The sequence below is a fragment of the Delphinapterus leucas genome, chromosome 7 (assembly GCF_059928025.1).
Source record: "Delphinapterus leucas isolate spDelLeu-1000000601 "Yukka" chromosome 7, BTC_Dleu_Yukka2, whole genome shotgun sequence".
Taxonomy (NCBI): domain Eukaryota; kingdom Metazoa; phylum Chordata; class Mammalia; order Artiodactyla; family Monodontidae; genus Delphinapterus; species Delphinapterus leucas.
This window is the reverse complement of record NC_143135.1, coordinates 6,364,668-6,385,924: the sequence shown is the minus strand read 5'-3', so window position 1 is coordinate 6,385,924 and position 21,257 is coordinate 6,364,668. Positions and strand designations below refer to the sequence as shown.

At 59.7% G+C, this 21,257-nt stretch overlaps 2 protein-coding genes and 1 long non-coding RNA gene across 5 annotated transcripts in view; 1 reads left to right on the top strand and 2 right to left on the bottom strand.

Annotated features, from left to right (window-relative positions):
• Nucleotides 1-4,155: 4,155 nt before the first annotated feature.
• On the bottom strand, nucleotides 4,156-7,139 carry CD248 (CD248 molecule). Its single transcript, XM_022592264.2, has one exon. It carries the CDS (start codon nucleotides 6,953-6,955, stop codon nucleotides 4,661-4,663), a length of 2,295 nt encoding a protein of 764 aa, XP_022447972.2. The 5' UTR covers nucleotides 6,956-7,139; the 3' UTR covers nucleotides 4,156-4,660.
• Nucleotides 7,140-9,053: 1,914 nt separating this feature from the next.
• RIN1 (Ras and Rab interactor 1) overlaps nucleotides 9,054-21,257 on the bottom strand; it is a 15,565-nt gene continuing 3,361 nt past the window's right edge. Inside the window, exons 7-11 of one of the 3 annotated variants that reach the window (XR_016393753.1) lie at nucleotides 20,890-21,195; nucleotides 20,443-20,574; nucleotides 20,166-20,317; nucleotides 17,906-19,218; nucleotides 9,054-16,568 (exon numbers count right to left, since the gene is read on the bottom strand). Coding sequence is in view for 1 of the 3 variants with exons in the window: in XM_022591372.2 (XP_022447080.2) it covers nucleotides 18,733-19,218; nucleotides 20,166-20,317; nucleotides 20,443-20,574; nucleotides 20,890-21,195 (1,076 nt within the window). In the remaining 2 variants the exon portion in view is untranslated. The other 2 variants (XR_002647097.2, XM_022591372.2) reach the window with 2 other exon arrangements.
• LOC149748674 (uncharacterized) overlaps nucleotides 20,475-21,257 on the top strand; it is a 19,652-nt gene continuing 18,869 nt past the window's right edge. Inside the window, exon 1 of the long non-coding RNA XR_016393754.1 lies at nucleotides 20,475-21,208. This is a non-coding gene — a long non-coding RNA (uncharacterized LOC149748674). The remainder of the gene's footprint in view (nucleotides 21,209-21,257) is intronic.

Below are 21,257 nucleotides of genomic sequence, written 5' to 3'. Positions count from 1 at the left end.
ACGCTAAAGCATGGCCACTCTCAGGGGCCCTAAAGCTGCATCTGGTCTGGGCCCCTTGTCTGGATCCCACGAGGTCACAGGCCATGCCTCACTTAGCATCATCATTCACCAAAACCACAACAACTGACTGTGAGGAAGGCTTCACCTGCCCCCCACACCCAATCACATCATGATGAGCCTGGGAGCCCACATCTTGCAGCCTCACCCCTAAAAGCAAGTTCCCTGGGAAGTGGGCATTTTCTGATCAGAGACATGGCGGTCATTATGCACTGGCTCTGCTCTAGGGGTGAGGATCACAGAATCTACCTGGATTCAAACCTCTACTTGCTAACTTGGTCAAGTAGGGCAGGTGGCTTAACACAAGGCACTCAGGCAAGTGCCTTCAGCTTCCTCATTCATAAATTGTGGTAAAAATGGCAATTCTTGGGGATTGTTATGGTTCTTAAATGTTCTTTTTTTAAAAATTTACTTATTTTATTTATTTATTTTTGGCTGTGTTGGGTCTTTGTTGCTGCGTGCGGGCTTTCTCTAGTTGCGGCGAGCAGGGGCTACTCTTTGTTGACGTGCGCAGGCTTCTCACTGCGGTGGCTCCTCTTGTTGCGGAGATGGGCTCTAGGTGCGTGGGCTTCAGTAGTTGTGGCACGCGGGTCCGGTAGTTGTGGCTCACGGGCTTAGTTGCTCCACGGCATGTGGGATCTTCCTGGACCAGGGCTCAAAGCCGTGTCCCCTGCATTGGCAGGTGGATTCTTAACCACTGCACCACCAGGGAAGCCCTTTTAAATGTTCTTTAAATGCTATGGTTCTTAAAAGATTCTTAAATGTAAAGCCCTTAGAATTGGGCTAGGCATATAATAAGTGCTGCAAGCATCTACTATTCTTTTAACTAGTATTTGGCACCAAACCCCACTCGCATTTGTAGAGGCCAGGACACCAGAGGTGGAATCCCCTCTGAAAGGCATCCCACGCCCCAGGCCTGAGTTTGCTGGGGGTGGTTCTGAAGCAGGGAGTGTTGGCACCTAGTTGAGCTCAGTAGGTGTTAGTTCCAACCCCCCTCAATTGTAGCTCCCCGGCCTGTTCCAATATTGTTTGAAGAATATTTAATTGAGTTCCTAGTGCTGAACTCCAGAATCTCCAGGGCTCCCTGGAGAACCCCCCCCAAACCCCATCTAGTGTAGGAGTCAGCAGACTAATATTTTCAAATGTAGGGATGAGCACTGATATAGAGGTCGGCCTTGAGATCAATTCCGCTCCAAAAACTGTGACTGTCAGATCCCAGCTGAGGACCTCTGAGCCCTAACCCACTCCCTCCCGCTAAACACACACCCCTATGAAAGGTGTCCACACATCCGAGCGCTAGTTGGTGGAAGGGAGGGCCCAGCACTAACAGTTCTTGACCCCCAGGTGAGACGCTGTTCTTTCGCCCCCGGGAAACAGGATTCAAGAGGAAGAACAGCAAGAGTCCCACCAGCTGCTATGAAGACTGGCAGGGACAGCCTCAGCTTGAGGACCAATGTGAAGCCGTCTTGGGGTATTCCAAATACGACGGAGGGCACCTGCGAGCAGATCTGCCGTTCTGCCGGGGGAGCTCGGCAGATATTACAGTAATAAACATTTAATAAATTAAGCAACTATTCACTAGTGTGCTCTAGTGTGCTCTGGGAGAGGCCGGATTGAGGCTTTCTGGTGGCTTCAAGCCACCGAAGATAGGTGGCGCCAAAGGCCCATTCATGGACACCGTCCGCCGGACTCTTGATACCGTCTCGGAGCTCCCTCCAAAGAACCCGCGATCTAGACGAACGGAAACCGGGGGCAGGGAAGGAGAGTGGGCGCCCGGGTCGGGTCCAAGGGGCATCCTGGTCAATAGGGTTCGGACCCAGTAGTCTGAGCATACCCAGAGGCAGTGAGGACTTCGAGGGTCCCAGGTCCGGAGCGGGCGTGGCTTCCGTCCTGAGAAGGTGGGGCCTAGGGTGGGTGGGGCTATACATTAACAGGAGGCGGAGCCTGAGAGGAGAGGTTGGGTTACTTTCTCTGCGTGGTTGATGCCTGTGCTCAAAGCCCCAGAGAGCAGCGCTCTGGGTGGGTGGGACTTAAGGGACCATCAAGGGCGGGGCTTCTGGGCATTCTTAGTGGGAGGGCCCTGGGGCTCTGTGTAGGTGGGCCATTACCTCAGTAAGAAGCGAAAGTGTGTTAGCCATACGTGGGCGGAGCTCTTCCCTTGGTGAGGCCGGTCTGGGGTCCCGACACTACGATTTTGGATGCTGGGGGGGGGGCGTGGCTTGTAGCTGGGTGTGTAGCCTGAAGAGACGCTAGAATGGAATGCGGTGAACCCCTGGAGGGCGGAGTTTGCATCTCTACCGGACAGAGTTCATGTCTCTGCGGGATTCCCTACACTCGTGGACCTAGTCCCCAGCTCTGCAAATGGCGGAGCTGCGTGAGGAGAATGTATAAACTCTGGGCGGAGTTCATACCTCCTGGAAGCTGCAACTAATAACCTCCAGTCTCCTAACGCAAGCTGCGCTTAGGAGGCGGGGCTATAGCCCTGGTGGGCGGGGCGTAGGTACTGCCTTGGCCGGGGCGGAGCTGATAGAGCAGAGGGGCGGGGCAATCGCTCGGCGAGAACCTCTGAGCTGGCAGGAGGCGAGGCTTGTGGTCTTGGTGGGCGTTGCCTCTGGAGAGTTCCCGAGGGGACGCCAGACAGCAGTGGGTGGGCGTGGCTCGTAGCTCCGAGAAGCCAAGCTGATAGTGCAGGCCCGGGTCGCGCCTGGAGGAGGCGGGGCCTGAATCAGTGGGCGGAGCCTCAAACGCAGCTCTGGGTCTGGGCGGAGCCCCATTTCGGCGCTAGTGGGGGCTCTGCCCTGGGAGGCTGTCTGTTTAGGGCCGCACGCAGCTCCGCATCTGGTGCTCATTACAGGATGACAAAGAGCCGGCTCTGGGCCCCCTTCCCCACTCCCATCCCCGCCCTCTGACAGCAGTGCTTTTAACTCCTTCCTGCCCTCGGGGCGCTGTGGATATCCTGCCCAGGGTCACAGGAGGGAGCTCTAGTTCTTCCCGTCCTGGCAGACTTTGTCAACCCCCAGTCTGCGCCCCCCACCTTCTTCTCAGACCTAGGCCTTTGGACCACCTCGCGACCCCCACTCCCATCCAGTGAACCTCTCCGGCGGCGCCTCCAACGTTAAAAGCTTGGGCTGGGTCTGTCGGGGGCGTCTGGTTTGAGTTAGGGGAACGTGAGAGCGGAGGGGGGGCGGTGCGTAGCGTTCCCTCCGCCCCCTCCATGCCGCCCCCCACCCCGCGCCTCTATTCGTCCCCAACTCCCGCCCCTCCTCTCCTGGTCCCTTGGGGCCCAGCTCAGCCTTCTAGCCCAGGCCCAGCCCCTGGGGTCAGAGGGTGGCAAAGGGCACTGCATAGGAAAGGGGGCTCTGGGTCACCCCTCCTCGCCTGCCCGGGCGGTCGTGGTGGTTCTGCTCCGTCCTAATTAGAGGTCCCTTAGAAGCTGCAACTGAAAAATCACAGAGGTGGTGGGAACCCACGCCTCCCCCTCCCCCTCCCCTTGCCACGCCTCCCCCTCCTTGGTCCCCCCAAGGCAATGAGCCCAGGATGAGGGAGGTTGCTGGGTCCCCACAGGCTGTGATTTTTTTCACCATCCCCTCCTCCTGTTCATGGCACATCTCAGCCTGGAGCAGCCTGAGCCTTGCTCCGTCTGCAGTTCTCCCTCTCCCAGCACCATCCACACAGAGAAGGGCACAGTGTGGCCCAAGATGGGAAAGCCTTGCTCAGGAGGCTGCCCAGGGAGCTGCGTGTGGGATCTCGCTCCTGGGCTCCTGGCTCTCCGCAGCCCAGCTTCTAGGCTCTTACTCCCACCGCCTCCCCAGAGCAGAGAGGAGTGCCTCCCATCACCTACAACCCAGGGGGGGTGACAGCACCCTTGACTCAAGCCGCCTGAGCCGCAGACACCAACTTCTGGGCGGCCTTTGAGGAGGGGAAGGGAAGTACCAGAGCTGACTCTCTAGACCGCCTTCACTCCCCAGAATCACCAGGCCTAGAACTTGCCTTTGACCCCCTAAACCCCAGTTTGGCTCCAGTTCAGCAGAAGCCCTCATTCCAGATTCAGTCCCACCTTCTTAGAGTTATGGTAAAAAGAGGAACCAATATGAAATTCTCTTCATGCCGAACCTCCCACTCCTAGGCTCTCTGTGTGACCTTGGGCAAATTTCTGCCCTCTCTGGGCTCCTGTTTCCCTGAGAATCTCTAAAGCATACCCTGCCTTGAGGAGTCTTACCTTATTTCCTGGGGAACCCAAACAAGCTGAAGGAAGATCCCCTCTTTCTTTTTTCTGAGTCCTCCCAGACCCTCCCCTCAGGCACCAATGGGGGTCAGGAGCTTTGGGTGAGGTTGGCACCCCGTTTATTGGAGAAGACCCCAGAACCCACCCCCTGAGGTCCTGGGGGGCCTCGGCATCTCCCCCGTCGTGAGTGCTGGGCCAGGAAACAGAGCTCCCAAGAGTCAGGTCTAGCGGTTGACTGAGAGAGGAGCCTGGCTGGGCCCGGGGGACCAGGAAGCCTTCTGTCCAGCTAGGCAGCCCCCGTGGGTCCCTGGTGCAGCCTGGCCCATATGTCCAACACATGGCCCTTCCCCCACCCCACAGATCGGGGGCTGCGCCCCATCACACGCTGGTTCTGCAGGTCTGCACCCCTGTGAGGCTGCCCCGGTGGGGCGCGGGTTCCGTTGAGCCCTTGCTCCCGGCGTGGGTGACCCAGCGATAGCAGTCGGTCACGCGCTTATTGGGCGCGTGGGGGCCACAGCGGGTACAGTACACGATGCCCAGTGCAAGTAGGACCACTAAGAAGACGCATGTTGGCACTAGGAGTGCCACCAGCAGCCACCGATCATCCTTGCGGCTGCGGCCTGCTGGACTGGCCTCCCCCAGGGCTGTGGGGACTGCCGAGGGCAGCCACGGGGCCAGGTTGGGGTCAGGGGTACCTTCCCTTGGGACTTGTCGGGCTTTGGAATGGGGGTGTGTCGGGCTAGCGAGTAAGGTCTGGTTAGTGGGGCTCTCTGGGGGCAGGGGAGTGTGGAAGGCTGGGGGTTGGGTGGCAGCAGGCACGGGGACTTGATGGGCAGGCGACACAGGGGGCCTGGAGGTAGTGATCAGAGAAGACTGGACAGTGGAAGTAATGGGATGGTGGGTGGCCTGGGCTTTGAGGACTGGGATATCTGGGGACACAGGGGTTTGAAGGGCGCTGGAGGTGGTGACCAGAGGGACGTGGTTAGCTGGGATTCGAGGCAAATGAGTGGTGTTCTGGGTATCTGGAAACATGGGGGACTGGTGAGCAGGGAACAGTTCAGGATATTTGGCTGAGATAATTGGGGGCCGGTGGGCAGGGGTCGGTCCTGGGTGTGTGGCAGAGATAACGGGGGGTCGGTGGGCAGAAGGCAGATCTGGAGAGTTGGCTGAGATCTTGGGGAACTGGTGGTCAGAAGGCAAAGCTGGCTGTACTGCAGGGATCACGGGGGGCTGAGGGGCAGGGGTCAGAGGTGGACGCGTGGCAGAGACAATAGGGGGTTGGTGGGCAGAAGGCAGTGGGGGGCGTGTGGTAGAGACCACCACAGGCCGGGTGACAGAGAGCACTGAGGAGTGGTAGGGGACCCTAGGGGCACTAAGCGGGGGTGGCCAGGTGGGGTCCAGGTAGGGCATCCGTGACTCTCTGTCCTCTGGGAAGCTAGGTCTATAGGCCAGGCCAAAGTCAGGTGACTGCGTGGCCTCCATCCACGGGATCCCAGGCATCTCTGTCCAGCCACCGTCGAAAACCTCCCAGGCTTCATCTTCATCCTCTTCATCCTCCCCATCCACCAGCAACTCGTCCCCAAGGTCGTGGGAAGCCCGGGCGCCCACGGCCCCAGCGGGGCTGCAGCTGATGCCGTCAGCCTCCAGCTCGTGGCCCTCGCTGCAGTAGCACTCAAAACCACCAACGTAGTTGACGCACATCTGCTGGCACACGCCGGCGATCCGGCATTCATCGGTGTCCACGCAGCGGTGCGGCTCATCCTCGGCCGGCCGGAAACCCAGGCGACAGTGGCAGCTGTAGCCCTGTGGCCCTCCAGGCTCACACTGCTGCTCACACAGGGCATGGGCACAGGGGTCCTCGCAGCTGCGCCCGTCCACTGCCAGCCGGAAGCCCTCGGTGCAGCGACAGGACACCCGACCGTCCGCCTCCTCCACGCACTCGTGTTCACAGCCCCCGTTGTCCGGGCCGCAGCCGGTACCGGGGCACAAGGGCCCAGTCCGCGACCAGCCCACGCCACCGTCAGGCTGCTTCACGCAGAGCAGAGAGGCTTCTCTGCCAGCCTGGCACGGCACGGCAGCCACAGAGCCGAAGGGCAGCCACTGAAACTCTGCGGAGACCAGGTGGAAGGGCGTGGTGTAGACGGCGGGGCCGGCCTGGCCTGCCTCATCGGGCAGCGCTGGGCAGGAGCCCTCGAAGCCAAACTGGCACAGGTAGCCATCGACGGCCAGCGTGCACGAGCCCTCGAGCCAGCGATGCTCGCCACTCGCCTCAAGGGCCGCGCAGCGCTGGGCCGGACAGGGCCCACCCGTGGCGGGCTGGGCCCAGTTGGTGAAGGCCGTGTCCTGGTCCCCTGTGGTCCACGTGAAGCCCCGCAGTGGGCGCTGAGGCTGGCAGTGCCGGGCCTGCCGCTGCAGCCCGATCCACAGCAGCCGGCTGGCCGGGCCGGGGCCCACCAGGCTGTCCACGCGCCGGGCCTCCTCGGGGGTCCGCGGCGTGGCCAGGTCGCCCCCCAGCTCACGGCAGGCCCGCCAGGCCTCCAGGAAGGTGCGGCGCCGCGGGAAGAGCGCGTAACAGCTGCCGGGGCCGCAGGCAGCGCGGGGCTCGGCGGCCCAGGGGGCCTGGCCCAGCGTAGGCACCGCGGCCGCCCAGGCCAGCAGCAGGCGCAGCAGCATCGCGACGCCCCCTGACTGGCCCGGGCCCGGCCGGCAGCCGCTCTTGACAGAGGGAGGGACTGGGGCCTCCGGGGGGCGGGCCGGGGGCGGGCCCGGGCCGGGCTCAGGCCTTGTAAGGAGTGGGCTGGGGCCGCTGCCAGCTCCCTTCTCTCGCTCCCCGGGGGCCGCCAGAGCAGGAAGCAGTCGGGCGGGGGGCAGGGGTGGGGGGTGCTGGGAGTGGGGGCAGGGGAGGGGAGGAGGCGCTGCTAACGGGCTGGGAGTCGAGGAGAGGAGGCTGGACGACCCTCAGAAAACTCCAGCGCCTTCTGGGGCTCTTGGCGGAGGGTTGAGGTCGCTTCCCAGAGACTCACAGAGACCCCAATCGGGACACACTGACCTCATCACACCCGTGAACAACTGCTTGTCATGTGTGTGGAAGCATGCTCTGACTCACGCTCTCACATCACACACGTGTGTATGCTCCTCTCCACACACAAGAGCACTCTCTCGATACTCTGTCCCTTCGTCCCAGAGTTGCACATACTCTGACATGCTAAACCCTTTAGGTGTACATGCGAAAGTGGTGTGGCGTTCTGCAGGCCCTAACACAGGAAGTCACCCACCTTCGCATGCAGGCCCTGGACGCGGGAAGCACCTCGATCACACAGGCGTGGGCATCCGCAGCCCTCATTTATATACTGAGCTCCTACCTCTGCCCTCAAGCCTCCTGGCTCCAGCTGGACCGGGTGTTGGGGGTGGCCGGGGAAGGAGGAGGGGCAGGGGGCTGCCCTCCCTTCACCTCTGCTCAGCCTGGGGCCCTGGGAACCTGGACTTAGAGGGGGAGGAGGCGGCCCCCAAACAGGAAATGCTTCTCTGGGCTCCCTACTGCAGAGGAGGGCAGGGTGCATGGGGGAGGGGGTGGGCAGGGTGAACAGGGCTGGCTGGGAGGGGACTGGTGAGAGGCCACGTATGGACGTGGGGCGCACAATGGTACACACGTGTGTGTGACACAGGCGTCACATGCGTGGAGCCCTCCTTGCCCCCAGACAGGGCCTGCTGTGCAGGCCTGGCTGGGGTCCTCTTCCCGCCCCTCCTGGAAGCCTCTGGAGGCATGTGTACTGAGCCCATTATTCAGGATGGTCCCTGGGGAACTGGCTGTCAGATTAACCCGTGCACACCCACTGCACTCTTAGCAGAAATTTGAGCCGGGGCAGGGATGCTGAGAAGAGGTTCTGCCCCTCAGCGTGCTGTCCTGATCCGGCTTCCCACTCTGCCACAATCGGCTGTGTGACTGCAGGAAGTCGCTGACCTTCTCTGGGTCTCCATTTTTCTTACCTACAAATCGGGGCTAACGTGTCAGGGCCCTTCAGCTCAGCAGGGCCATTGTATCACGGCACTCAGTGTGTGCAAACGTTCTTTGTCAGCTGCAAAGCATAAGACAAATGTTCCTTAGTCTTCTGAGCAAATATGGGGGGGGGGGAGCGGGGGATGGAACCAGGGCAGCTTTGCTAACCTTCTTACAGTGGCAGGGCTGGCCTTGCAGACGCGGCCAATCCCCTTGAGAACCAGGACTTTAGAAGGGCTTGCTATATGCCAGGAAGGTCATTCTTTCAAGGTTTACATCTGTGAAGCACAGAGAATTATCCCCCTTCTCATGAGAGGAAAGTCAATGCGGGGCAGTTCATCCTTCCCCTGGCTCAGACCCAAAGCCTTGAGGTCATCCTTGACTCCTCTTTCTCCCACACCCCACATCCAATCTCTCAGAAAATCCTGTTGTCTTCACCTTCAGAACAGATCCAGAATCTGACTGCGTCTCACCACCTTTGCCACCCATGTCTGGCCCAAGCCACTACACTTGTCCATTTAGATTTGTGCAACACCCTCTCCTCTGGTCTCTCTCTTGCCTTCTCCATCCTGCCAGAGGGATCTTTTCAAACCCCAAGTCAGATCCAGTCACCCTCCTGCTCAGAACCCCCGAGGCCCCCGTCTCAACTAAGAAGAAAGGCCAGTCTTTACCACGCTCGGCCTCCAGGCTCTTGTGATCTCCCCACAAACTCCCTCTCTCATCCCTCTCCCTTCCCCTCATTCCCTCTGCTCCAGCCACTCTGGCCTGCGGATGTTCCTTAAACTCACCAGGCACATGTCTACCTCAGGGCCTTTGTATTGGCTGTTCCTCTGCTTAGAACACTCTTCCTGAAAGATGCAAAGTCTCTGCTTCTTCACTTTCTTCAGGTCTCAGCTCAGGCGTCAACATCCCAGACCACCACCCTCCTCCGCCATACCCTGGGGCTCCCTGGCCCCCTGGTCTTTTTCCATTTTTCTCCTTTGCACTTACCCCTATCTGACGTGGTATATATTTGCTTGCTGGCCTGAATTCCCCAATAGCCAGGGTTTCTCGCCTTCGATATTATTGAGATTCAGGGCTGGGTAATGATATAGTCTAGAGACTGTGTTGTGCATTGTAAGATGTTTAGCAGCATCCCTGGCTTCTGTCTAGATGCCAGTAGCATCCCTCCAGTTGGGACAATAAAAAATGACTCCTTGGGACTTCCCTGGTGTTCCAGTGGTTAAGACTCCACACTTCCACTGCAGGGGGCGCAGTTTCGATCCTGGGGAACTAAGATCCCGCAGGACTCACGGTGCGGCCAAAAAAAAAAAAAAAGACTCCAGACATTGCCAAATGTCATGTCCCCTGGGGGCAGCATTGCCCCTAGTGGAGAACTCCAGCCCTAGGAGACTGCGAGCTCCATTTGGGCAGGGTCATTGTCTTATTTCCTACTGTATCCCCTGAGCCTGGAAAGCTCCTGGCCCACAGATGCTGCTCAATGGGGTTTGCTGAACGAAAGAATGAATGAATGCACGCATGAATGAGTGAATGAGACTCAGCTAAGTGAAGAATCTGGCTCAGGGCAACGCAGGGGGGATGATGCGATTCTGCCTGGAGCCAAAGCCCACCTGCTCCCCACATTCACCCAGCCTTCCCCAGAAGTCATACCATCCCAGGCCAGGGAGATCCCTGGAAATCAGCAAGCTTTTTTGTGGGTGGGTACACTGAGGCCCAGGGAGTCTCAGAGAGAGCGTGTGGCAGGGCTGGGACCAGAACCAAGGCCTCAGACCCTTCTTCCAGTTCTTTTTGCTGCAGTGCCCTGAGGAGTTGTTGGAGCAGTCTGAGAGTTGGGTATGATGTCAAGAAATGAGGATGGAAGGAAGGCATGATGGGAAGAAGGCACAGCCTAGACAAAGTTACTGAGCTGGGAGAGCTCAAGATGTGTTTGGAGAATACAAAGGACTCTGCCGGGCCCGGAGGGAGGTTTAGGGTTAGAGGGACGGTGAAGACTGGAGAGAAAGTATCAGAAACGGGGTAGAGGCCTGGCCTGGAAAGCGATGGAGCTGCCCCTGGAAGGCTGACCTCCATCATGGGGGTCACGGGGAAGAGGCGTGATGAGAGATCCCTGTGGCTGGTATGCGGTGGGTGGAGGGGGGACTGGAGGCCAGGGACCAGTCAGGAGGTTGCTGCAATAGTCTGGGAGAGGGGAGGGAGCTGGCTGTAGATCTGGGTAGCAAGGCGGGGCAGGCTGGGGAAGGCAGCCGCTAGAGGCTCTTCAGGGGCGGGTGGGGGCTGGCCGGAGCCTGGTCCAAGGGTGTGGCGGTCCCAGTCATGATTCGGGCAATGGCCAGTGCTGGGGCGTCTGAGGGGAGGCTGCAGGCCGTCTGGCGAGTGGGCGGGTCAGATCAGAGGTCAGGACTACAGCCTCAGTGGGGGTGAGGCATTGGGGGGCAGGCAGGAGGAGGAGGGTCAAAGGCCAAATTCCAGATGGCCTGGCTGGGCAAGTGGAGGGAAGCCTGAGCCAGGAGGCGGGCGGTAGTGGGGAGGAGTGGGACACCCTGACCCCAACAAGACTAAGGGTTTGGTAGGTAGAGAATGAGACTTGGAGATGCACCTGGGTGCCCAGTTTGGGTGGGCATCTAGCACTCACTTACCCCCCACCCCCAGGGCCATCCATGTTGGGAGAGGTGGGGTGGAGGCTGCCTAAGAATTTCCTACCCTAGGGTTTCCTTGGTGGCGCAGTGGTTAAGAATCCACCTGCCAATGCAGGGGACACAGGTTCAAACCCTGGTCCAGGAAAATCCCACATGTCGCGGAGCAGCTAAGCCCGTGAGCCACAACTACTGAGCCTGAGCTCTACAGCCCGCGAGCCACAACTGCTGAGCCCACGTGCCACAACTACTGAAGCCTGTGCGCCTAGAGCCCGTGCTCTGCAACAAGAGAAGCCACTGCAATGAGAAGCCCGCGCACCACAACAAAGAGTAGCCCCCGCTCACCGCAACTAGAGAAAGTCCATGCAAAGCAATGAAGACCTAACCCAGCCAAAAATAAACAAATGAATTAATTAATTAATTAAAAAAAAAGAAAAAGAATTTCCTACCCTCGTCAGGAGAAGGTATATAGTGGGCACAGCATCATGGATCTGGGGGTGAGGGGATAGAGGGGGGCTTGCTGTGGTCTTCATGCCAGTCCCATTCAGCCTGACTCATCTTGGTTCCCCCATAGCACAGAGAAGATGCTAACTGATGCAATAAATGCTTGGAGGATGGGGAGATGGATGGATAGATGGATGGATTTAGGAATGAGTAAGTGGATGGATGGATAGATGGCTAAGTAGATGGGTGTGTGGATGAGAAAATGTTTAGATGTGTGGTTGGGTACAGGGAATCAGGCAGAAATGCTAATTTATAATTAGCTGCCACCGTGATGGATGGCACACTCAGAATGTAACCCTATGGATCTGTAGGAGTGCAGCCCAGGAGGACGGGACAGCTTGGGTCACCATCAGCAGGCAGCATGCGTGATGCTTCCCTGTTACCACACAGCCTGTTTTCTCCGTTGGGGCCTGAGGCCAATGTGTCTCCCTGGCTGGGGTGGGGACAGCTCAGGACACCAGGCGTGGCTGACTCACATTGGGAGTCAGGAGGCTGGGGTTCCCTGCTCTGATCATGGCCCTTTTGGGGAGAGCTCACCTCAGGAGGGCCATGGAAACAGAAGCCCACTTCCCCAGAAGGAACGTTGTCTTCCAGCTACTGGGACAAGCCAGACGGTGATTCTGGATGCAGTATGTGGGCCTGTTGGTGTTGGGGTGAAGGCGGCTTGCAGAGGGGCTGGCCCTCAGAGGGCCCAGTGGAGCAGCCAGCATGGGGGAACCGAGTGTGATTGGGGGGCGCCCCCCCGGGCAGGAGTCCTAGAGAGCATTGGCACGAGGGCTGCTGAGCCAGCACATTGCTTTGTGTACAAATCACCTCCTTTCCTCCTTTCTCTTTTGTCCCCATCCCCCCACCTCTCTCCATTTCTAAATTCTTCCCAAACCACCCCAGCCTTCAGGCTTCAGGAGGAAGGGCCAACGGGTGGGCGGGAGGCGCCTGGTCTTGGGTGGGAGAGGTCCCAGGGCAGGAGTGGGGAGGGAGGGGAATCTGGGAAGGAGGGGGTTGATTGCGGCCCCCTCCCCTGCCCCACGTGCTGTGCCACACCCTGTGTGCTTCTGGATGGGACAGACCACAGGAGGGGTGTGTTGCTGGACCAGACAGGGTGGGAGAGAGAGGCTTGGAGAAGGTGGGACCCAGGAAGAAGGGTTGTCTTCCAGGCCTGGCCCCTGGGGTAAAGGATTCTGACAGCTGGAGGGGGCTGAGGTGGGGCACAGGTGTCTTTGTCATACAGAGAGACTGTGTGTCTGTGCATGTACCTTGGTGTCTGTGCATAACCGTGGTGTGTGTGTGTGTGTGTGTGTGTGTGTGTGTGTGTGAGCGCGCGCGCACGCTTGTGAAAGCCTGGCACTGCTGTGGGTGTGCACAGCTGGGTGACGTGTGTGTCCTCGAGGGCCCACACGTGTGCCCACAGCTGTGAGGGGAGAAGCATATGGCTGCCCCTGGATTGCCCAACCTGGGCCCAGCTGGAGCCCCAGTCTCTCTCCTGGCAGATGCCTGACCTGAACATCTGGCCACATCTGCCCAGGGGGCCATGAGTCCTGGAGCCCCCATCAGAGCTAGAGGGGCCCGGCCCTTCCGCTCAGTGTTCACACGGCCCAGAGAGGGACGAGGCTTGCCCTAGGTCACACAGGCGGAGGCAGAGCGGGGACTGTACCCGAGCCTGGGGATCCCAGGACAGGTGCTCTCCCGGCCTTCACTGTTCTTGTCCTCCCTCTGGAGCCCTTTGCCCGTGCAGCTCCATGGAGCGTCCCTGAAGCTGGTCCTGCCTTGGCCCTGCCATGTGCTCCAGGGACGTCCCGGATGGCCCTTCTCGGGCCACAGCTTCCTCATCCGTGTGAAGGGTACTTATGCGAGTGGACTCTCTGATCCCTGTGGCATCTGGCAAAGGCCTGCCACCCAGGGTGACCCACTCTTCCCCGTTTGCTGAGGACTTGCCTGGTCTCAGCACTGCAAGTGCCGTGTCCCTGGAGCCCCCTCAGCCCCGGGCAAAGAAAGATGGTTGGTCACCCTGTCTCCAGGGACATTTCTCTTTCCACCACATCCTTTCCATTGCTACCCTGGTCTCCGCCCCTGCCGTCTCCACTGGCACCTGGAACTTTCCCCTTCTCTTCCTGCCCGTTCACATTCCCCAGGGACCTCTGTGTCTCACTGTCCCTCCCTCTGACTGCAGGGTCTCTTCCTCCCTGTTCCTCTCTTCCCTCTCTGTCGGGGTCTCTAGCTCCCCTGTCTGTCTCTGGGGTCCCTCTTTCTCCTCTCCTGTCCCAAGCATTGTCACCTTGTTGGTTTCTGGGGTCTCTCTGTTCTCTGCCCTCTTCTGTTTCCCCCCTCTCCATCTCTGGTGTCTCACCTGCTCTGTCTCCCTGGTCCTGTCCCCGGGTCTCTGGCTCGCCACCTTCCCTGGGTGGCCCAGGCCTCCCTCGCTCCTCTCCCCCAGCTCGCACCCCCAGTGCTGGCTGGGGTGGGAGCCAGGTCTGGGGGCTGTGACCGGGCCGGGAAGGGGAACCCAAGCAGACATGGTATTTATGTTAGGACTTCAAAGTGGAGCAGAGCCCGAGGCGGGGGTGGTGAGGGCTGTCAGGGGTGGGAGGGGTGGGAAGATGGTGGGCAGAAGCCAGACTGAGGTCAGCTCAGGCCCCTCCCTGGTGAGGGTCTCCTTGGTGACACACACCTCCCCCATGGGGACACTGAGACCCAGAGTAGGAACGGAGTGGGCTATTTTGGTGCAGAGTTCCAAGAAAGGCACTTCCTGCACCCCCGCCCTGTCCCCTCCTTTCTTTCTGTCACCCTGCAGGAGCAGCTGGGTCCTCTGAGCATCAGCCCGGCCTGGGAGGCAGGGGCTCCGGGGGCAGCAGGAGCAGAGGGCTGCATCTCAGCAGGAAAACATCCCTGGCGCTGGGACAGGAGCGCGTTCTCAGCTCTCTGGCAGAGGTCTTGCCTGGCAGGGCAGCGAGGGTCTGTAACCCTGTCGGCCCCGACTGGGCCAGGCTGGTCCAGCCCCTCGAGGCCTCTGGGGGCCACTCGGGCTGCCTGCCCCAGGGCCCAAGGGGCCAAGATGGCCGTGAAGTTCACCCCACCCCTGCCCCCCCACCCTTGGCCTAACCCCTGCTAAAGACACCCAGCTGCTGGGGCCAGGAAGGCACAGGGTCAGGGGCCCAGGCCATGGGCGGGGTGGGCAGGAGGGACTGATTGTCTCATCTTGCGACTCAGACCTGTGTCCTAAGCCCCTCCCAGGAGCCAGACCCAGCAGACACCCCTTCAGCCTGGGCCACCCCCTCGGGAAGCCCCCCTCCCAGACCAGAGGCTTGCTCTGGACCCAAGACCCTCTGGTCTGAAGCCCACCCAGGCCTCCAAAGCCCCTGCCCCTGGACCAGTCCCCCCCCCCCCTTCCCAAGGCACTTCTCGTGAATCAGTCAGACTGGAATCTGATGAGCTCAGGCCTCCCCACCCAGTGCTGCCGGCCTCTGCCTTCTGCCTGGCCAGTGGGGTCACCACGCCCCCAAGGGGGTCTTCTCAGCAACTCCCAGCCCCCAGCAGGGTCCACCATGGGGTGGGGTAGCTGAGTGGTGGCAGGGATAGGCCACGGCAGGGGGTGAGATTAGTCAGGAGAAGGACTTGGACCTCTTTTGCATCATCAAAAATGTATGTGTGTCGTTACGTTGTATGTGTATCTCTGTGTGTGTCTGCACTTGTCTCTGAGTTTGTGTGTGTGTGTCTGCACTTCCATGCCTGTGCAGCGTGGGAAGCAGCAGGCATGTCTGAGAGGGGGCCTTGGGTGTGTCAGCGGCAGTCCTGCAAGGGTAGGTGTAAGCGTGCCATGGGAGTCCTTGTGGAGCAGGTCACCACATGTCTCTGTGTTGGCCTGTCTCCATGTATGTGCGTCAGGGTGTCACATTCTGAACCCGAGAGGGAGAGTGTGAGGGAGTATCTCTGAGTTTGCAGATCTAGGGATGTCTGTGTCAGGGTGTGGCTCAGAGGAGGGGCCAATGTGTGTCACTGTGTCCCATCCTGCAGGGCATGAATGGCTAACAGTGTCAGGGTGTCCTAACACTCTGGGTGTTCCTGTTAAGGGTGGCGGTGCTCAGGCTTCACTGTAGGTGACCCTGGCAGGGCAGGGTGTCACACAGCCTGTGAGCAAATGTGAGTCAGGGTGTTTGCGTGTTAAGCTGTGGGCGTGAAGGCGGTCGCAAGGCCATGGCGGGGAGTTAACTGCTTGGTGTTGAAGTTGAGTCAGGGTGTTGTGGGTCTCAATGACCTCTTTCCTCACCACCCTGGCAGGGTCCTCTCTCAGGCCACCCCACAGGCCTGGCTCCTGAGCCTGCCTGGCCAGAGAGCCCTGGGGGGAAGAGGCCGCTCTCTCATTCCCTTCCCAACCTCCATTAGCAGGATCCCCATTCGCAGGATGGTCCCAGGGCCCTTCCTGGCACCAGGTCCTGCACAGGTCCTCTGAATGCCCTGGGTCCCCGGGTGGCCTCAGGAGAGAAGGGAACCTGGCATGTGACTGGGAGTGGGGCACGCCCGCCCCCTGGTGGCAGCAATGGAGGATGTGCCGCCCCATGTCCCAAGCCACGGGATGAACAGTTAGGCTGAGTCTTCAATCACTCCACATATATTTACTACATGCCAGTTCCGGGCCAGGCATTGTTCTAGGCCCCCAAGATTCAGCAGGGAACAAGGCCGACTTGGCTCTGGCCTTCTAGTGAGGAAGACAGACAATAAACAAACTCACACAGGGAACTACTGTGAGGTGATAAGTGCAACATTTCCAAGTGAGGAAATGACTCTGCTGCTCCTCCAGAGATCCAAGCGTCAGGGTTCCAGCCCTGCCCTGCAGCAGTGGATGCCGGAAATGGCACGGCACCTCTCAGAGCCCTGACCTCCTCTTCCAGAAGGCCAGAGGTGGAAGGCAGTAGTGGGGGGGGGGGCAGTACAGAGTCCGAGCGCACAGTAGGCTGTTACTGCCCAGATCACAGCTGTCTCCCTCTGGCTGGGGCTGCGGGTGCTTGGTCCATACGGACACAACAGATTGCTGAGTGGAAGAGTAAACAACTCCTTCTGTTTTGGAGGATTGCAGAATCTGAAGCTCCACGGAACCTGGTGTCTGAGTCCTCTGCCCTGTAACAAGCCACTTTGCCTGAGCAAGCCTCAGTTTCCTCATCTATAAAATGGGGACAATAAGATCAGTTCTAGACCAGCCTGTCATTGCCTGCCCTGCCTGGAGCCCCAACCCCTGTCTCATGACCCTTGGTCATGATGATTTATCTGGCCGGGACCCCTAACCCATCAGAATTTCTTCAGAAGGTAAGCCAGAAGATTCAGGGAGCAGGCAGGGCCTGGCAGTGCTCCAATGAGCCACTGCTGGGGGCATGCTGAATTCTCAGAGCCAGGAATTAGGACTGAGCATGGGAAGGAGGTGGGAAGGGCTTGCACAGGCCCCCTCGCAGGGGCCCAGAAGCCTCAGCCAGTCCTAGTTCCCATGAGACCAGCTCTTCATCCGGCCCTGGGGTTCTCTGAACACCCCCTGCAACCATTCCAGGTCCTTCCTCTGAGACTGAACTTGAGACATCCTGTGTTTGGTTCCCAGAACCCAGCCCTCCCTTAACCTCCCACCCCACTGCCCTTCCCTCTTAGTTATCAAACTCCAATTAGTGGACAACATTTATTGAGCGCCTGTGGAGTGCCCAGCACTGTACAGGGCACTCGGGTGGGTGCGGGACTGGGGGGGACATACAAAAGAGTGAAGGGAGAATCCCCACCAACGAGAAGCTTGTGGGGGGCGGGTAGAAGTGGGGGAAGTTAGAGCTGCTGATGGCCTAGTGAGAAATTTGGGAGCCCTGCAACCTGGGCTGTATCTGGAGGGTCTGAAATCCCAATGTCCAGGATTTCTACCTTCCAGCTGTCATGTCTGATATATGAGCCGATGTCCCTTTGTGCTCAGTGTCTGAGGGAGCACCTCAGAGACTGGCTAGGGTCCTCCTTCCACCAGGGGCTAGTTCCTTCCCAGGGAGTGGTCCCCTGAGGCTGGCCTCATTCAGACCCCTGACTCCCAAGACAGCTGAGGGCCAGAGGTCTTGGCCCTGGCACTGTCCCCAAGTTGCCTGGCAGCTGCCAGACTGCAAACCCCGTGACCACCTACACTGCCGCTGCCCTGGAGCTGCGTTCGTCCATCAGGTCACCCTCTCGGCAGCTTCCTGAGCCATGTGCACCCCCTTGTGGTTGTTGCTGGTATTTTCTTTGCTCATTTGTTGCCTGATCTGGGCCTCCCTTTGGGGTCTACCGGACCTTCAGGGTTAATTTACTGGTGGTTTAGAACACAAGGAGCAGCTGGAACCTGACCCCTGGTTTGGGTGTGGGGGTCCCAATGGCCTCCTGTGTGGTGTCCTAGGAGTCACTTTCCCAAGCCTCAGTGGGTAAAAAGCCAGGCCCTGTGTCCCGTAAAGCTCTTGTGAGGTCCAAGAGAGTCAAACGCAGAGAAGATGATTTCCGAATCCTCACCTCACTTCAGAAGCCTGTCTCCTCTGTCCCACTCCCTTGGGACATCACAGTGCCTGGGAGGACTTCCCATCTTGGGGAAAGACCAGAACGTGGGTGTTGTCTCAGCTGGACCCGAGCCAGTCCCCAGGGCTGCCTGGAGAGCCTCTCCCTTCTGTGAGAGTGAAGAACAGACCCTTGGAGAGGTGTGTGTATGTGTGTTGCTAGCATCCAACCTCCTTCCCTCCCCTTTCCCCTAGTCTGAGCTCTGCTTTGCCACAAAACCATCCATTCTGACCCATGGAAGACTTCTGGGAGAAGGTAGGGCAGCAGTAGCACCCCGATTTCACAGATGAGGACACTGAGGTTTGGAGGTGCTTGGCCTCCAGGTGGTCTGGGCAGCACTGGGCCCCGACATCTTGCTGCCTCCCCAAATCCTCCTGACACCCAGGAGTGGGTGGGGCCTTTCAGGGCCTTGATGCCCCACCCTCCACTGCCAGAGGTCGGGCCCCTGTTGGATTTGTCCCCTGTTGGGCACACTCACCACTGCGGGACGGCTGGCCTCCAGCTGGGGGAGAAGGATGAGAGGCCAAGGGGCCTTGGGCCCTTCGTCTGGGGCCTCCCCAAAACCCCCTGGGCTTTACTCCAGTGCCCAGATGTGGCCAGTCCAGGCACCTCCAGGCAGGTGTGATCAGAGGGCTAGACAGTCAGAGGAGGTGGCAGACACGGAGCGGCCCGGGGTGGGGAAGACTAGGGGGCTGTGCCTTGGCCAGTGGGGTGGATGGCTCTGAAAGGCCTTCCCAGCAGGCTCAGAGTTTTCTGCCCCAAATGGCCCTTCTGCCCACTCCCAGCTACTCCTCTGCTGCCTGGCTTCCCTCAGCCTCTGGCCCCCTTGGCTGAGCAGGGCCTCCCCTGGCCTGGTCCTTGCCCCCCTCGGCCATCGTCTCAGACTCTCCCCTGCTGTCCCTGGGACTGGCTTTGACCTTGGTGTCCCCATCTCCCCGGCCTCCTTTCTCCTGCTCCCTGCCCTCTGCCTCTGGCCTCCCACTGCCCTCCTCTGTGGCAGCCCCCGGGGAGGTGCCCTGGGTCTCGCGCCACTCTGTCCGGCGATAGATGAGGTAGCCGGTGGTGGGGAGCTGGTGGGCCAGGGCTCCGGGGGGCAGGCGGTGGTAGTCCTCCTCCTTGTATAGGAAGAGGCTGAAAGTGTCAGGCTGGGTCACCCGGAACTTGGTGGCACAGAGCTTATTCAGCATGGCAATCGAGGCCCCTGGGGGCACGGCTAGAGTCTTGGAGGTACAGCCACTGCTGGGGTCCTGATAGGCTACGCGGAGGAGGTGCTGTGCAGGAGAAGCAAAATCAAGAACTCAGTCCTGCCTGGTGCGAATCTGGCTGCAAAGCTTGAGGTCTCAGTAGAAGCTCTGCAGGAACAGGGCTGGGATGGTACATATCCAGTGGTAGAATCAGTGGCAAAAGCTTTTTGAATAAGGTGAGCTCTGAGCAGGGGCTCTGAGGAAGGGAGGGATGTGCTTGGGCTAGCGGGTCACAGCTGCAGGCTGGAAGGATGCCCCAGCAGGCCTCTACAGCCTAACAATCCTACTCAGGTGGAGCTTACTCTGCGCCCTCAGTACTTGTCCTGAATTAACCCATTTCATCCAAATATCAACCCCAGGAGGTAGATACTATTACCCCATTTTATAGACAAGAAAATTGAGGCACAAAGAGGTTATATAACTTGCCCAAGCTCCCAGAGCCAAAAAGCAGCAGAGCCAGCATTTGGATCCAGGATCTGGCTATCAAATCTGGACTCTTAGCCAAGGCTAGAAAGGGTCCCTTGACTGGATGGAAGGAGGGTGAAGGGCAGAGATGCTGTTTGGCTCTGAGGACACCACGCCTGAGCCCAGATGGGAGGGTATGGGGGTCACGGGCTGGAAGCCTGAGTCCAGTTGGGGGCCAGAAGCCAGGATCTGCCTGTGTCCCTTTCCCTCCCCATGTCATGTCTCAGTTTCCTCATCTGTAAAATGGGGATAATAATGATCCCACTTCAGAGTTTCTGTGAAGATTCAAGGCTGAGCCGCCAGAGCACCGAGCACAGTGCCGGCTCGTGGAACGCAGCCTCCAGAAAGGCTGGCTCGGACGTGTGTTATGCATGGGGCGCTGTTTCTGTCGTGGGGTAATGCAGGACTGGCCTTTCCCCTTCCCCCTCCTTTCCTGGGTCTCACTGGGCAAAGGAGAGGACTGCGCGAGACAATGCCAGACTCCCCCCGGGGTTGGCCAGTCCTGTTACCTGGAAGCTGTGGGTGGCGGGCAGGCGGCGCTGCTCCCAGAGGCTGAGGGAGGACTGCAGCTCCTGCGAGGGGCTCAGCGGGAGGGTGTGGGCCTCGTTCAGGCCACTCAGCAGGACCAGGCTGGCCGAGAGGCTGGTCAGGTAGTAGCCGCCTGGGACACAAGGGGAGGAATGCGGCTCAGGCTGGGCGTGAGTGACCTGCTCCTTCCGCCTCCTCTGCTCAGTCAGGGTGCCCCAGCCCCACCCAGACAGAAGGGGCGTGTGTGGGGTTCCTCACCCTCTCCAGTGAGCAAGGCAGGCTCCAGCAGCTCTGACATGTACTCGGCCTCCAGCAGCAGCTCAGGAAGGTCGCACTGGGCCAGGACGAGGCTCAGCAGTGGGAGGAATTCATCGGCCCCTGCACCCTCCCCTGTGGGTGGTGGAGGAGGAAGCTTCAGGCTCCTCTGGGACCCCAGGGTCAGAATCCACTACTTATCTTAGACAAGGACCCTCCCCTCCGCCTGCCAGGCCTTGGGCACTGTGGTCTCTATGGCAACCAGGGGGCAAGGCCTGGGGAGTGGATGCTCTGCTTTCTGGGCCACAGTTTTACCATCTGTGAAATGGGAGGGTTGGACCCTTTTTTTTTTTTTTTTCCCCTCCCTGCTGTGCCATTCCTGGAGCCTCTGCCTGGTGGCCTGCCTCTGACTTGGCAGGAGCCAGTGGGAGGTGGTGGGAGGGGGCATACCTGCCTGGGTCCTCAAGGCTGTGTAGAGCAGCTTGCAGGCCTGCAGGAGCCGCTTGACCTGGGCGCTGGGTGAGTAGGCACGAAGTAGCTGCAGTAGCTTCTGGCGCACCTGTTCCATCTCTACTGGGGAGGGCAGGCTTAAGTGGGACCCGAAGGCTCTGGGGCCCTGGGCCCGGGCCAGGCAGAGGCCTTCAGCCAGGCGGCCCAGGGAGCCGTTGGTGGAAAGACGGCGCCGCAGGCGGGCCACCAGGATGGGCCGGAGAGGCTTGAGCACGGAGCGATGCAGCGACTTCTCCAGGACGCATTCTGCAGGGGAGAGGTAGGCTGGGGTCAGGGGAACCAGGGGGGCAGAGTCCCTGGGAGGAAGG